This window comes from Aptenodytes forsteri, unplaced genomic scaffold (genome assembly GCF_000699145.1).
Source record: "Aptenodytes forsteri isolate BGI_AS27 unplaced genomic scaffold, ASM69914v1 Scaffold2, whole genome shotgun sequence".
NCBI classification, from domain to species: domain Eukaryota; kingdom Metazoa; phylum Chordata; class Aves; order Sphenisciformes; family Spheniscidae; genus Aptenodytes; species Aptenodytes forsteri.
In genome coordinates this window covers 14,518,315-14,534,104 of record NW_008795695.1, presented here as the reverse complement: position 1 = coordinate 14,534,104, position 15,790 = coordinate 14,518,315, and the positions used below count along the sequence as shown (strand labels likewise).

The window sequence follows — 15,790 nt, the reverse complement described above, 5'->3', positions numbered from 1 at the left end:
TGTGTTGTGGGGGCGGGGGGGGGGGGGGGGGGGGGGGGGGGGGAAGATGTGATGCCATTTCTCCTCACTTAAACTGATGGCAACTGAGAGTCTCACAGACTTTTCATTCTCTGACTGCACTCTAAGATATACAAAGAAAAATGAAAGCACTTTTATCTAGACATTCAAAAAAACCATTTATGCTGTTACACTATATACTACAGACTATGCCAGGAGATACTGCCCTTAGATTTGCAGAGAAGGAGATCAAAAGCTTAAATAAATCATATTGCTTAGCTTCAGTGCATATATCACTGATATCACAGAAGAAACACCAATAAATTCTATAACTTTAGATACAGCAGTCACTTATCCAGCTGCTAATTAAATCCCAATACAACAGGACCATCACATTTTTTATTCATGAACAAGACCACAGCAAACTGCATTTTAATAAGCACAATAGAGCTAAAAATGAATGACACCCAAGAGGGCTGTAAAATTTTTTTCTGCAGATCTACTGTAGATCAGTACGTAACCCGCTAACATCAGTGTGGATTTGTGGTCCTAGTTAAACAGATTGCATGCATAAGACTAAATATTCACCTTCAGTATGTGCTGCAGACTGGGTTCACATTAGCATTCTCCCCAGAGAGGCCGATTGTATATGAAAGTTGTGCTAAACTTGAAGAGGGCATGACATGCATTTGGACACCTCTAGCCAGTGCTGCTGGCAGATGAATGGGTATGAGAAAACCCCATTCTTCTACAGGGAACTTAACTGAGGTAATGAAGTCATCAGCAACTCCCTGTCAAGAACCTGTGTTATATTTCATAACATTTGATAAATTTGCGTTTTAAAATGTAAGAAATTTGCATGGCTATTGGGGCTGCACAAAAGTGAAGTACAATTTGAATTAACGAAGAAAATATGTTGATAATTAAACCCTCACAATAATTGACATGTTTTCCTATTTCAACACTTCTTTCCAGGGACTGTTACATGGCAAAGGTAAAAATTACCTGGACTATATGTACTTTGGTTTGTTTTTCTAAGACAAAAGCTGTCATTTTGGTGAGGAAAATAAACAACACCAGTCAAAAGTTGCAAATCTACCTATCTAAGGTAGGGCCCTGAATCCTGTCTTGGGCAGCTAAGGAGAAGTTACCTTATTTTAAGAAGTGTTTTACATCTGCTTATCAGTCCAATGGGAGCACTGTTAGGAGATGATGACTTCTCAGATAGGTCTGCTTTTTCTTCTTTAATCTGGATTTATGAACCTAACTTCAGTTACGCCATTGAAAAGCAATGGTCTTCAGGCAGCAATTTGCCTACCAAATACTACTTGCAGAGCTATACCAATTTTCTTACTAAGGCTGATGAACCAGTATTTATACAAATGAAAAGAACATACTAATCTCCATTCAAAGACCATAAAAAAGGCTGCTTAACAAGTGGAGGAAAAGAAAAAAAAATGTAGGGCAAGAAATATAATTTTGAGTTTCTGTGAAGATATCACACACAATATAAGTGAGACCAAAAATAATCTCACAGTAGAACCTGACATTAAAAAAGATTAAAGGCGAAAAAAACCACACAACCCAATCAAGTTGGTAAAGCCTAATTAGCAGAGACCCACCCAGAGATCAACAAAATGCATTCTTTTCATTTTGTAGTACAAAGAAGCTGCATATATTACTTGTATTAAAAAGCCTCTAAAATGAATTTAATTAACTATGAAAGGCTGGATTTTTGCCTTTGGGTATATGTGAAAACAGCAGCTGATTTTACAAGATGCACTGTGATGCCTGATTGTGTAGCAAGAGAAGAATTAAAACCTTTATGTTTCATTGCCTCTCTGGGTTCAGAGAGAATTTTGTGGTCCAGAATTTAATTAGATTTTGCCACAGTCACAAAGCTTGGGTCAGCATGTGAATTCAAATTCATGCAGGGGCAACAGACGTTTGCGTATTTTGGAATCCTATTTGCAAGCTATGACTTGAGAGTACAACTTAAATTTCAGGGAGCACACAAGACCACTGTCCATTTTCAGGGAATGCATGGGCAAGCCACACAGCTGAAAGTAAGAGATCTCCAAGGAATGTATTACAGTTAAATGAAATGCAAAAGGGTGAAGATTATGACACTGATGTGGCCACAAAACAATGCATATGTCTACTATATACTGTTCATCTTCCAATTCCTTAACTGCAAGTAATTCTTCCGCTATGATAATACTTTTCCACAGTTGTATAAACACAGAAGCAAAAAGGAAATAAAAGACTTAAAATGAGTGAAATTAGGAGATTCAAAGGAGGAGCTACTGACTGTGGAATATCTCCTCTCTCTACCTCCTCCTGGCTTCCAGGGAGTCCTGGCACACACTTCTCCCTTCTCTCTTCAGGAGCTCTCCTACAGGCAGCCACATTGGGAGCCTGGGCCTACAAAATCTGTCTGAATCCAACCTGCAGGCTCTTAGCATGCCTTGGGAGTACCTCAGTCAGCAGATGGGATCCCTCTCCTTGGAGACTTTCAACACTTGACTGGGAATGGCCCCAAGCAACCTGACGTAACTATGAGGTAGACACTGCTCCAAGCCCAGGGTGGAGTAGGAACCTCCAAGGTCCCTTCCAGGGCAGCTTTTTCCATGGCTCTGTGTAAGGCATAGTGCAATCTTGCACATGCCTGCCAGCACTCAAACTGAGTCACTTGCCTGCATCAAATTGCCATGGATGCTCCATCCCCCTGGCATATGTAAGGGCATAACCTGTCATCTATGAGCATCTCTCAGTAGGTGTTAGCACAGGCACATGAGTGCTGGAGCAAGCCCAGGCCCTCAGCCTTCCTCACAGCTCCCCCAGGATCTGTTTCCACAGATGCAGGCATTAACCAAAGTAGCAAGCACCCCGTATCTCCAGGCTTGGATGGCTTGAATGCCTCCAGGAGCAGAGTGGCTTCCCCCACCTCTGGATTTCTGGATACAAGTCATACTACTGTATAGGTTCCTTGGACTTGTGTCCTAATGCCTTAGTGTCCCATTTCAAGGCCCTTTCTAAGCCCAACATACAGGCAGAGCCAAGGCATGCCCCTCTCTGCCAGTCTGGGATACGTCCCTGAATGCCAGTCCTGTCAGTGCTCGGTAGGGAGGAAAGCTGAGAGCCAGCACTCACCGCCCTGGGCTAAAAGGTATCCACAGATGACGGTAAAAGGCTATGTGCAACCTCTGGCAACTCATGCAATAAAACACTTGTGGTCAGGGGAAAGACAGACTGTCCTTGGCAAGAGCCCAAACTTCTACTTTTCTGCCCTTCTCTGTTTTCCTCACTCTAAAAGCCTGTTGAAAACAAAAGGCTATTTCAACCAGCATAGTAATACCAATATCCCCCCCCCAAGCTGGTTCCTAGAGATCCTAAAAGAAAATGGGGTCTGGCTTACCAAACAAGCAGCCATGCTTGACTGGCTGCTGACAATAAATCAGGCCCAAATGTCAGCTTCAGCTTTGGCTTCAGTGACTTCTGGCAGCATTCTGGAATGTCCCCATGCTAGGACAGCAAGGTTGTCCTGAGAGCTGGTCATCCTGACTGGCCATGTTAATTGTATTCTACCATTAAGGTTTCCCCTCATGGCATGACCTCCTATTGCTATTGAGGAGACTCTGAAGGCTAAATAGTGTGAACAAGCAGAAAATTTGGCTTTGAGGATGATGCCACAGGCACACAAAACAGAACAGTGTGGATGTACCCATCAGTTCTACCACAGCAGAAGTAATCGTGGACAGTCACCATAGCAAATCACTTTGAGAACACGCTTCTTTTTTTATAACAATTGAGTGGGAAAAAATATTGGAAAATACACGTCAGAACACCTTTTCTCTATTGGTGTTTTTAAATCTGTCAATGTTTTCTTTAACCTTTGATCAAACACCAACTACTATCTGACAAATATTATGAAAAGCCATTGTGCAATGACTGGCAAAAGCATATAATGAAACTCAATGTTAATTTCTTCAGGACTAACGCAGAAAGTTTCCCTTCTGTGGGAGTGCAACACTGCTCTATATCAGGAAAGGAGAAAGGATGCTCTTGGAGAAAGCATAGTACAAATACTGAGAATACATGGGCTTTTTAACAGCTTTGCCATAGCTGTCCTGTTTCAGATCATGAACAGATCATTTAGATCTGCCTCCACAAGAACGTTTGACTCCCAGAGCCTTTTGCAATTACTATTACAATGCCTTTTGCTACTCTGCATGTTAGTTTCCCCATCAGCAAAACCAGACTTAGCCTCTCACGTTTCTTTCAGTCAGGATAATAATTGTCACTGGTTTACGAGGCCCATCAGGATAATAATTGTCACTGGTTTACGAGGCCCATCCTGAGAAACTTTCAGCCTGATTGAAGATACTTCTAGGAGTTCTGAAAGGGACTTGGGCAGTGTATACAAGAGCTTACCCGTACAGAGTCACAGTTGCACTGTTCATAAACAATGAAGCTTTTTGAGACCTTTTAACTAAGAGCTCAGACCTGAGCCAAGGCACCAGCTAACAGGATGCGTCTACAGGGTACACATGTAGTTGTGCATGCATATAGTAATTTGTATGAATTCTTCATTACCAACATACTTATTTTTCTCCAAGAAACTCAGATGATTCATACTTAAACAGGTATACTCCACTGTAGCATGGATGGAAGACAACAAGAAAGGAGATCACTACAACTCGCCTGTCTACAGCAGCATGTTTGAGAGCATCTTACCTTGACATGGTGTATCAGGTGCTCAACTTCATTCACTTTATACGTCTCTATTCCTAACTCTTTAGATAACCGCAGGAGACGATTTTGTGTTGGCCCCACGTAGGCTCCTCCAAGGTCCACATACTTGACTTGCTTATTCTAGTTTATCACACACAACACACAAAAGGGGAAAAAAAAGATTAAAAAAAGATAAGCCCTTTGTAAATAGTACACAAGTTAAAAAGCAATCCAGAGAAATTCTTTAAGTGAAACACTCCCAGAGCATTGTGGCCAAGATTCCTCTCGCCATGGAAAACTTCAATTCTTTGGTAGAGTTCTGGTGTGGCGATTACCGAGAATCTCAGATAAGGAGTTCATAACCAGCTTAGCTGACCTGTTGTTACATTACAGCCTTAACAAACACAAGAGGAAAGAGCCTGACAGGCAGAGAGAGAGAAGGACAGAGCCAGAGACATCTGTGCGGTTCTTGCTCAGTCAGGCATCTCACCAACGACTAGTTCAAAACAGACTGTACTAGGAAAGAGCACAGGTAAGATTTTCTAATGAGCAGAGTGGGAGGGGGTCTCCCAGGTCAAGGTAGGGCAGAAGGTAAAGGAGTGAAGGGAGACATGCTGGTTCTAGTTCCCAGCCACCCCTGCCATTCCTCTAGCCTACGTCACCCCTCACAGGGCTCATTACGGTTCAGCTCAAGGCTCTTCACGGCATGGTTGGCCTTACAGCTGTTTTTTCACAGAGATTTCTCCAGTGTCTCTCCCCGGGAAATGATTTTGGAATTTAGCTAATCATGTTCTCCTTCCCAGAGGAAAGGACTGATGAATCCAGAGCCTGCAGATCACACAGAAATATTCTGTCCCCACCATCATGCCTGTCTTTCCCTACTCTTGCTGCTACAATATCAGGAAATTTCCCACCTGCTAGTGCTCTAGAAATTTTCGCTCAAGTAGGTCCTCTAGCAGGAAAGATAAATAAATACACTTACGTACACTATTCATATAGCATATGTATACTATACATATATCTACACATACAACATACATGTGTATAATTATACATACGTATAGTGTATAGTATATGTATGTATATGTAGTATAAATGGGTTTGGAGATAATTACCCTTACGGTGAAAGTTCTTCCACCAACCCTGTCATTGGCTTCCAGCAACACCACATTCAAGCCTGACTCAGTCAGCAGTTTCGCTGCTGAGAGACCTAAAACATAAAAAGAAAAACAATTAAAGAATACTTCTGTATATGCACCCCATGGGTTTTGTGACTTGACATGTAAATGCTCACATAGCTATCCATACAAATCCTGAATTTTTCATTCAAACACTTCGCCAGGGGGGTGAGGTGGAATTAAAAACCACAGTAATCATAAAATGGAACTGAAGCCACATATTAAAACAGTTTGTGACCAAATTTTACATGTGCTGAGCACCTTTTGCACCACATGCTCAGCTCTTCTGATGCATAAGCCAGCAATTGTCATAATAGTCATCCAGCCAGGCACAGAACATGGGGAGGACAGCTTTCTGTTTTCTAACATCAGCATGTCATCTTTTATAACCTCAACAAAAAAAGGAAGAAGTGAAGTTTTATTAGGACTGTCCTAAATTTCAAAAGTTTTCCTGAAGCTTGTTGTAAGTGCCTGCTTTCCAGCTCTGAATGTTTTAAAGTACATTAGCAAAGTTCCCACACAGTCAGGTCACGGGTTTCTTCTCCTGAAGAACACATGGTCTGACTCAGAAGAGACAGAACGTGCGCTTGTGTGTGGCATCAAGAAGAAAAAATATGGGTAAGTATACCCAAAAAAATTGTTTCATTCCTCATCCATTTTCTTCATAGACTTGTATTTCCATCTTCGAATTCTTGAAGCTGAGACACCAAGAGAGGGAACAATGGGAATACAGGAGGGAACATCTAATTTTAGTTCTGATGCCATAAATCCTCATAATTGCAGAGAAAATTATTAGCGCCAGGCCCTGCAGCAAGTATGTCAAGCCGCTATGGGAATGAAGGGAACTAGAAAGAATGCACAACACAGAGGAAACACAGCCTGCAACCTCTCAACTTCTTAAGATCATCTCTGCCTTTTACTTCAGCACACAAACCGAGATTTGTATAAACTGACGTTCTTACTTTGGCCACTACTGAGTGAATTTCTAGTGGGATGACAAGAGTTACATTCTAGAGGGTTGCGTCATCCTCTTGAACCGATAGGATGCGTTGAGTAAAGTTCAGCACAGACCAGGCTAGAAGCCACACTCATACATCATAATTTAGCTACCCTTTCTGACTCTCTGCCTTGTCACCACCAGAAGGCAATCAGTTTCCTCTCTGTGTCCTAGTACATGTAGTTTTTGAAAAGGAGTTGTCCAAGCAGACTGTTCCAAGCATAAGGCAGCCACGGAAGAAATGGCAAAAGCGCTGGCAGGAAAAAGAGACGGCCAGAGCTAGCATGGCAGGACTGAATGAAACAATAATGAAGAAAATAGAGCAGCCCTGGACAGAGAAAGAATATTAATGAGAGCTACTAAAGGTGCTACAGAACATCCTGATCATCAGCTAGTGGCTTGGGAGCAGGAGAACCAGATCCTGTTCCCAGCACTGCAGTGAACCTGCTGCACTGTGCTGGTTAAATCACTTAAGCTGTTTGTTTCCCCATCTGTAAAAAAAAAGACAATGGAGTAGACCTATCTATCTAAAGGATTTGACATTTTCTGAAGAAAAGCAGCAGATGTTTCCATTAAAACATCATACTGTCCTGCTTTTATTTCTAGCTTCATAAGCTTATTTATCTTGGGTTTTCACGTAAGTGTTAGTGAGAAAACCAGTAATGACACTGATAAAGGTCTTTCCATACTTCCTTATTGAGGAAATGATATTGCAAAAACATCTGGCTGGATCAGTGGCCTTGACTACACTCAGAAATATTTGAGGATACCAAGGAAGAACAAAATACAGAAAACAGTCATGGTATGCAAACACGGACTACCCCTTCAAACAACTTGCAAAAAAAGATTGACTCCTGAAGGAAAAAAAGGCAAAAAAACCTCCTAAATAAATGTAGCTTACCAGTTAAAGGGAAAAAAAAAAAAGTTGCTCTTCAAAAAAGACAAATATTTCATCAGTTGGGAGAGGATCAATAGTAGTTATTAATTTACAGAACAAATACATAATCTGAAGGCTGTTGTCACTGCAGGTTTCTGTTGGCTTATCATGCTACCAGGTATTGACTAATCAATTAATAATATTCAGTTACCAACACTGATTAAGGAATATGAGATTTTACTTTCTTTATTAAAATCTAATGAATAAACATTTCAGTACAGCTGGGAACAAAGGCAGTTTATTCCCAAGAACTGAACAGACAGAGAAGCTTGTGAAAGGATAGCTCTCTAGACTCAACTGAAACGCAGCCGATTTGCGGTGGTCAGTCCAGATACCACCTCCTTGTTTCCTTATGCACCTTTCATCCTCCCTATTACACCTACCTACTATTTACTCCCTACTATTTATTTTGGGGCAGTTGCCACCTTTTCTTTCTTCCTCCATACATCCACAGATGTACCTGTCAGAGATGGATAACAGTTTACTCCTTCCTGATGCAAATACAAAAAACCAAACCACTGTTGAGGGGAGGATCGGGCTCATTAATACCTCACTGCCCCATGCGCGCCCTCCAGCAGATCAGGTCTCTATAGGGGCAGGGATGAGTCCTTGGGGCTTGACTCTATAGTGAAAGTTGCAGCCTACAGGGTTCCCAAACTAAGCACCACCTGACCACTTACCCCTTTTCAAGGGCTGGTGGCCCACCCCCTTCTCTCACCTACATGACAGCTCTCTTCTGGCCCAAAGTCTGGCTGGGGAAATTATGCAGATAATTGCTGACAAAGGCAGGGAACGCAGCCTACCTCTAGCTCCTCTCCCTCATCACTAACAGAGATGCCAAACATGTAACTGGGGGAAAAAGGTGGAAGAAGTGAAGGCAGAGGCTCAGGAGGGTCAGATGGCACAGCGAAGGACCAGATCGGGCCTCATAGCATGCACAGTACAGGATAAGGCAAGACTGCTGCCACTGTTACCACGTTACAGTGCAATATTGACAAGCAGGAATTCTGCTATTTTTGGTATCTCACACATTTGGAATCACGGTACTGCCACATCACCCCGTACTTGTTCCCTGGAGCTGGACCCAAGATCCCAAATGGGCTCTTGGACTGTTACTATAATAACAGTGAGAGGACTGGATGCCGCAGAGGAAGAGCTCTGAGCCAAAGTGATACAAGGACAGATAAGGCACCAGGAACAGCAATAAAAACATATTAAAATGGAAATGAATACTAGCACATGAATATTGGGGCACGAGGTCGAGGTTTGCCTTTCAGAAACTAAGAATTGCTGCAGGAAACTCCTACAAACCACAACCTGTTTCCTGGGCAAGAGTCAGAGTGGCCTCTCCGTGCTTAATACACCAATTGCCATAAGCAGAGCATGCATGAAGCCTGTGAAGCAAAGCCTGGAAAAATCCGTCATACGTGATATAAGATCTCCTCCTGAAAAGTTTAACCCTTCACAAGTTTCACACATTTCAGCACTACCTCTGGCTTACCTCTCACTCCCTCACACATCACTAACAAAAGGCAGATCTTTAATACTGTCCCTGTTGCTCACGAGTGAGGCAACCAACCACATTCAAATGTAAAGTTCATCCAAAAATGTGAGTGATGCTGTTGCTACTCCCATTTCACGCACAATGTTTTGTCACCCAGCGGCACCTTCTCCTCCTCCTCCCCAGGAGCATTTCAACAGAATCAGATCTGAATTGCAACATAAGGGCTCAACCACTTTTGCCACCGCTTAGCAGAGGACACTAATTGGGTCCAGTTTCCATTGCAGGTCAGCTTTCTTCAAGGGGCACCAGAGAGCCATATATACAGTGGAAAACATACGGTTAAGCAGCCTCACCTGCAGTTCTGCTCAGAGAATCAATAGGCAGATAATTAATGCAGACAACAAAGAAGCCAAGATGATAGGTCTTATTTGAAGCCCCAGACTGAAAATACCATTGTGCTTAGATGATGTTTAACCAGGCAAGCCTTCATCTGTTACCATAGCAACCCGGTACCCAACCGCAGCCTCTTGGAGATACTGGCGAGAGATTGCCTCCCCCAGAAATTTATAATGCAAGTTCAAGCCACGAAAATCATTTCTCCATCACGCAGCACTCTGCATTCACAAGGATCTTACTCAAATGTAATAATCACAATAATTATCTCATCATCAGTTCCAACTTACTTCTTTCCTGTTTGAGATCTCTGTACTGGCTAAACATCTTAAATTGAACCATTTGATTAAACAGCTTCATTAGAACCTCACTTCCTAGCATTACCAGCTTTCTTATACTAAGAGAACAATTAATTTGGATTTTTTTTGTTGGTTTGGGGGGTTTTGTGTGTGGGGTTTTTTTTGGTTTTTTGGTTTTTTTTTAAAGAAAATCTTTAATTTCTATTGGTTTTTTTGTTTTTTTTTTTTAAAAGAAAATCTTAAATTTCTGTGCTAGGGCAGAATCCAATCTCGCATTTGGATTGACAAACGTGACGAGTCACATTTTTCATCTGACCCCCATGTACTATGGGCTACAATGAGTCAAACACATCTGATTATTTAAAAAAACATTTTAAAGTAAATTTTTAAAAAACTGATTGAAATTTTGTAACACCAGTCTGATTCTGCCTGGAATCAGCAAATTTACTGAAATACCCTTTTACCTTAGCATTTCCACAAAAATTTCACTAGAAAGGACACGATTGGAAGTTGCATCTCTGATACTTCCCTAAATGATACTTGTGCTGTTTTCCATTTTTTTCATAGGATACCTCTGTCATACACTGGACAGCTAGACAACCAATACACATCAGCAAGCCCATCAGCAAGATTTTCTTTCTCCCTCGGGCTACACCCAATTCCCTTGCAGCGTACAAGGGAGAGGGCAGGTAACTTGGAGGGGGATAGATTATACAGCTGTAAATAAAGTTTCTTTCTGAAGGCATTCCCACAGTTCCTGATGTACCTTCTCTGTATTACTCACTACTTTATCATGTTCCCCTATGTTTATTATCTCCCTTCTAAGAAGAAAAAAAAAACCTCTCTCATATATGCAATTATAAAAATCATCTACAAATTATAAATTTAAATTCATGTAGGGGGCAAAGAAAGAGCCTCTAAGCCACTGGCATTCATTTAATAGCTTCTAAGATGGCTGTCAAAATTTTGTTTACTTTATAACCTTAAAAATTTCTCTCTCCAACTAAAACTGTAAGTTAAGCAGACAGAAAGGCTGCCATCATACTTGCACTGTACTTACTTGCAGGCCTTACTGCAGAACTTACATGTCTCACACCTGGATTTCCTCAGATTCATGAAATTTACTGCTATTTCTCTCTCCTCCTCTTTATTTATTTAACACCAAAGATATGTTTACAAAGTACCGCCCAGGGGAGTTTTAACATTTGTAACAGATGCCAGACACTCGAGACTTGCATACAAACATTGGCTGTACATGTAGGTCAGAAACACCCAACGCTTTTAAAAGAGGCAAGGAGCTGATTTTTTACCTTTGTTGGGCCCCCACAACTTGGATATACATGTGTGAACAAGCTCTACACTGGCTTGGTTAATTGCTGACAGCGTCCCCCTTGACAACATGTGTCTGAGCAGGGGCTAGCACCTGGTTTTCCCAGTGTGTTTGCAGGTGCAGCAGCTGCACGCCAGGTCATCCTCCAGGCAGCCAGCTGAGCGCGCAAGCCTGTCTGCGTGAGCAGTAGCTGCCGCAACGTACCTTGTAAATAAAGCCAAAACTGATGAGTTTCTTGAGGACTTTTGCCTTGCTTTCAACCTCTTCTGCCACATCTAAATCACTGTCTGCAGAGACGTCAGGTAACAGATGCTCCTTTACCCAGAGCCAGCGGGCAGAGCAGCCCACAGCACCAGGGTCTGAGCCTGAGCACTCTTGATGAGGTCCAGGGCAGTAAACAAACACAGCACGAGGCTCGACATGAGGATCTGTCACAAAATGCACCTTGGAAATGGCCTAACGACTCGGCCTGCTGAACAAGCATAGGCTTCTGCCCTGGGGTGAATGGAGAAACTGTGGGATGTAAAAATGTTTCACAAGACTGACAGCGAGAAAAGGAAACATACCATAATTTATTACATATAAACAAATAAGAGTTGAGTTCAGGGCCACTAAGGTAAATGAACTCAAGTATTTCTTAACATAAGTATTCAAAAATATTAGTCAGACCACCTTTGTCCCTGGACATTTAGCATCGTGAAACTGTTATTTTAGAAGTCTCAAGATTCGTATTCGTCTTCTTGATTTTGAGTCTAAGTCTCATTTTGACCAGAGGGGCCAGGAATTTAATTTCTTTTCTTAACAAAGTGATGAGTCTCACAAAAATCACAAAACCTGAAACCGCTGAAATGTTAAGAAAAACCAGCAAATCTGTCAAAACCTACACGAAGTTATAGAAGCCAGCACTGCCAGGATCACATTGGCAACACAACTTCCCTCGCTATTAGTTGTCTGCATACAGTAACCCTTACCTACCATGTCTGACTCTCCATTTCTCAGAAATAGATGCAAAACGCACACAGTAAATAAATGAGTTTGACCAAAACTGCTGCACTGTACCCAGTGAAACAAAATCCACCTGTCTTAACACCACAGAACTTCTGAGGAGAACCCCTTTGTTAGTGGTCAACACAATTGCAGCGTTTGACCTAGGGTAATAGGAAGAAATAAAGAGGAATATGCCCCAAGCAGTTGACATAAATTTTGGGGGATGCAGAAGAACACTCCTTCGACCCATAATAGCCTCTGGGTAAGTTCCTAGCACCTAAAAATTAGATCAGTTAATGGAAGAATCCTGTTTGCTGTTGCTTAGACCTAAATACTGTAAAGTTCAAATAAAAAGCCTCCTTGTTTATACTCAGGGTTCTCTGACCTCCTTTTAAGAGATGTCCCAAAAACATCCTGTAAGTTCAGTGCCGTTAGCTCAATACAGTCCGCATACCGCTGCAATACTGAAGGGATGGAGGGCAGAACCAGAGAAAAGGCAAGTACTTATCTGCAGCTAAGCAGCTGTTTTGCAGTGGGTTTTCTCCTTCAAATCTTCCACAGTTTCTTTATTGCATTACCGTGTTAGAAACTGCAATTTAATAGCATTGTTTTCGTTTGTGTTGACTGCTCTAATGAACACAATCCGATTACTGCTCTGCCACCGAGACATTGAACCTGGTGCTGGTCACCTTTACCTCTGTCACTCATCATCAGCCAGCTAAGATGTTTTAATTGAAATAATGGCTTGAGACAATAATGCCTGTAAGGCATTATAGGTAAGGATTGTAAGCAAAATAAAAAACAAAACAACAACAACAACAAAGCAAAACCAACATTGGGCCAGGGTCTGCGTGAGTTAAGGGGATACAGGCATTTTTTGTAACTTTCCTCACATTATGGAAAGGTCAAGGGATTTTGCTCTTGTGAAGAATACTATCCCTTTAGAAATTCAAGGAACACGCTCAGAATTGTAACAGGAGCACTACAACAGACATAGCTAAGAGCACACTGCCTGAAACTCAGTTCACATCAGGCTGGCACAGCGCTATCAAAAGTGGTGAGCATGAAGAATAGTCAGTTTTCCCACTTCATTGCTTTCTTAGTCCTCTGCAAGACAAGGTACACAGCATCCAGATTGCTCCAAGAGTTGTCTAGGTGACAATACTTCTGAAAAGCAAAGGGCTACAAGGACAACGAGATACTGCAACCCGACAATACCTTTTATTAACTTAGCCTCTCACCTACATCCATATGCTTTCAGGGTGAAGGTAACCTTTTAACTTCTCTAATTTGGGCCACCTTTACAAAGGTACTTTAGATATTTGACTCAATCTCATGGAAGATACATACAAAAACTATAGTTCAGAACCTAAAAACATGGTAGAGTTGGGTCTCTGTAAATTGTCACTCTTGGTTATTCTCAATGCCTTACTTCCACATGCTGAACAGTACAGTAAAAGGTATCAAAGCAACTCTTTTTTGATACAAGTGTTTTGACCATGGGGGGAGATACTCTCCCTTCCTAAGCTGTATCACTGTGCAGCAATGAATGCCATTAAAATGAGTATCACTCAAAAAAAAAAAAAATTACAGTTTCAGAAACCCCAAGGAGCAAAAAAAAGACATTATCAATCTGCCTATCTGCTTAAAATGTACATTTACTTAAAATATCTGTACAAAGGACATAACATTTCTGCCTAGGATACGGCACTCTATGAGGAAATATAATTTATTTGTGTTTGCAATTCATTGTCTAGACGAGACAACGAGGTTTTCTGTCTGAGCGCTGGTTCTGTAACCTTGTCACTGAGGTTAGTATGAGCATCCCCATGAGTCAATGCGACTTTACGTGAGCATAAACTCTAGTGCCAACTTCCTGTGATCACTTCTCCCTGGCAGCGCTCCTAGATGATTCACCCACAGTGCAGGGAGCAGTATTTATTAAGCAGAGTTCTTAAAACCAACATTAAGAACATTCAGTCTATATTTGTCCCAGGCATCGCACCTGTTAAGTGACATAGAGCCTGGCCAGTTATGAGTGAGATGAGCAAAGCGGTGGTGCCTTAAGCTCAAGCCCCGCCAAGCATGGCATGAAGACAGCTTGCTGCATTGCGAAACCCAACGCTTTCAGTGTGGTGGTGCCCAGGCTCAAGTGCTGAAGCCACAGCTGTTCTGCCCTTGCACGGGGCTTCCCTTTTAGCGTCCACTGTATTTTTACATACGAAGTTTCCAATGAAACTTTAGATTGATGAAACTGGGCACTCCAGCATTTCAAAGGATGCGTATTTCTCGTAACAATCATTTACTCAGTATTCTGTTCATTTTATGGACTTGTCGTGTCTTACACATGGAGCTGTACACCCATTCAACGCCCACCTCACACTTCGAAAGGAAGAGTCAGAAGTCTGCTTCTAGGCTCCAGTCAGGTAAAAAAAACCAAACACATACTGCATGTCCTTTGTTATGGCCCCAGGATACACTGATGAGTTAAAGTTAATTGCATTATTACTATTATTATCTGTACTGCCATATTATCTCACACTTTCAATCCCAGGGCCTCCTTTGGCTTAGGTCATCCGTTTCCGCTAGTTTACCAACCTAGGCTGCCTCAAAACACAACAGACAGAGGGAAGAAACAAAGGAGATAAAGACAACTGAAAGACAAGGTAGCACTACAACAAACATAGCGTAGCATTGGAACAAACAAAGCTTAGCACAATGAACTAGCTGAGGCACTATAGGGGTAGTTTACTAAAAGCATCCTTTTAGGCATTACTGTTATGAAGAGATATACAAGCAAATAAAATGCCAGCCAGATTTACTCTGAAAAAGAGTTTTGCCTTCCATACATAGCAGCGTGGGAAAAAAAAGACCAAGCTACATCTGGAATTCTGCAAAATTATGCAGCAGTTGCCTCAGAAGAGAAATGCTTATCTGTTTTGCTAAGTCTTGCATGTTCTCAAGAAAAGGATTTTTTTTTAGTCCCCTGATAAAGTTAAATGCTCAAAAGACATGATCAAATAGAAGATGTGAACTTAAAAAATAAACAGACTACCATTCTCATATCTTGACATTAAAGAGTAACATGTAATTACCCAGATTTCTCAGTATCTGGTGACTCACAGGCACCCATCTAGAGAAGGCCACTTCTCATGGCAGCTAGCAAAGCCCCCAGCAGAGCCACCATGCCCTCATTCCATGGCTACCAATTTTGTTGCATGTTTTCCTTGATCTTCAGGCCCTCATTCCATGGCTACCAATTTTGTTTCATGTTTTCCTTGATCTTCAGCTAACTATTTTCACCCAGTTGCACCTAATAATTATGGATTTATATCGAGCATATCTCAGTGTCACTTTCAAATATCCACCAAGCCTTGCCCCAGTGACTCTATGGAAATTCCTATCATCATCACAGCACACATATACAAGTGTAC

The 15,790-nt window shown here is 41.7% G+C and overlaps 1 protein-coding gene across 1 annotated transcript in view; it reads right to left on the bottom strand.

Moving 5' to 3' along the window:
- Positions 1–9,363, bottom strand: part of MAOB (monoamine oxidase B) — a 40,435-nt gene extending 31,072 nt beyond the window's left edge. Inside the window, exons 1-3 of the mRNA XM_009283110.2 lie at positions 9,345–9,363; positions 5,847–5,941; positions 4,735–4,872 (exon numbers count right to left, since the gene is read on the bottom strand). Of these exons, the coding sequence (XP_009281385.1) occupies positions 4,735–4,872; positions 5,847–5,941; positions 9,345–9,363 (252 nt within the window). The remainder of the gene's footprint in view (positions 1–4,734; positions 4,873–5,846; positions 5,942–9,344) is intronic.
- Between the last annotated feature and the right edge of the window lie 6,427 nt (positions 9,364–15,790).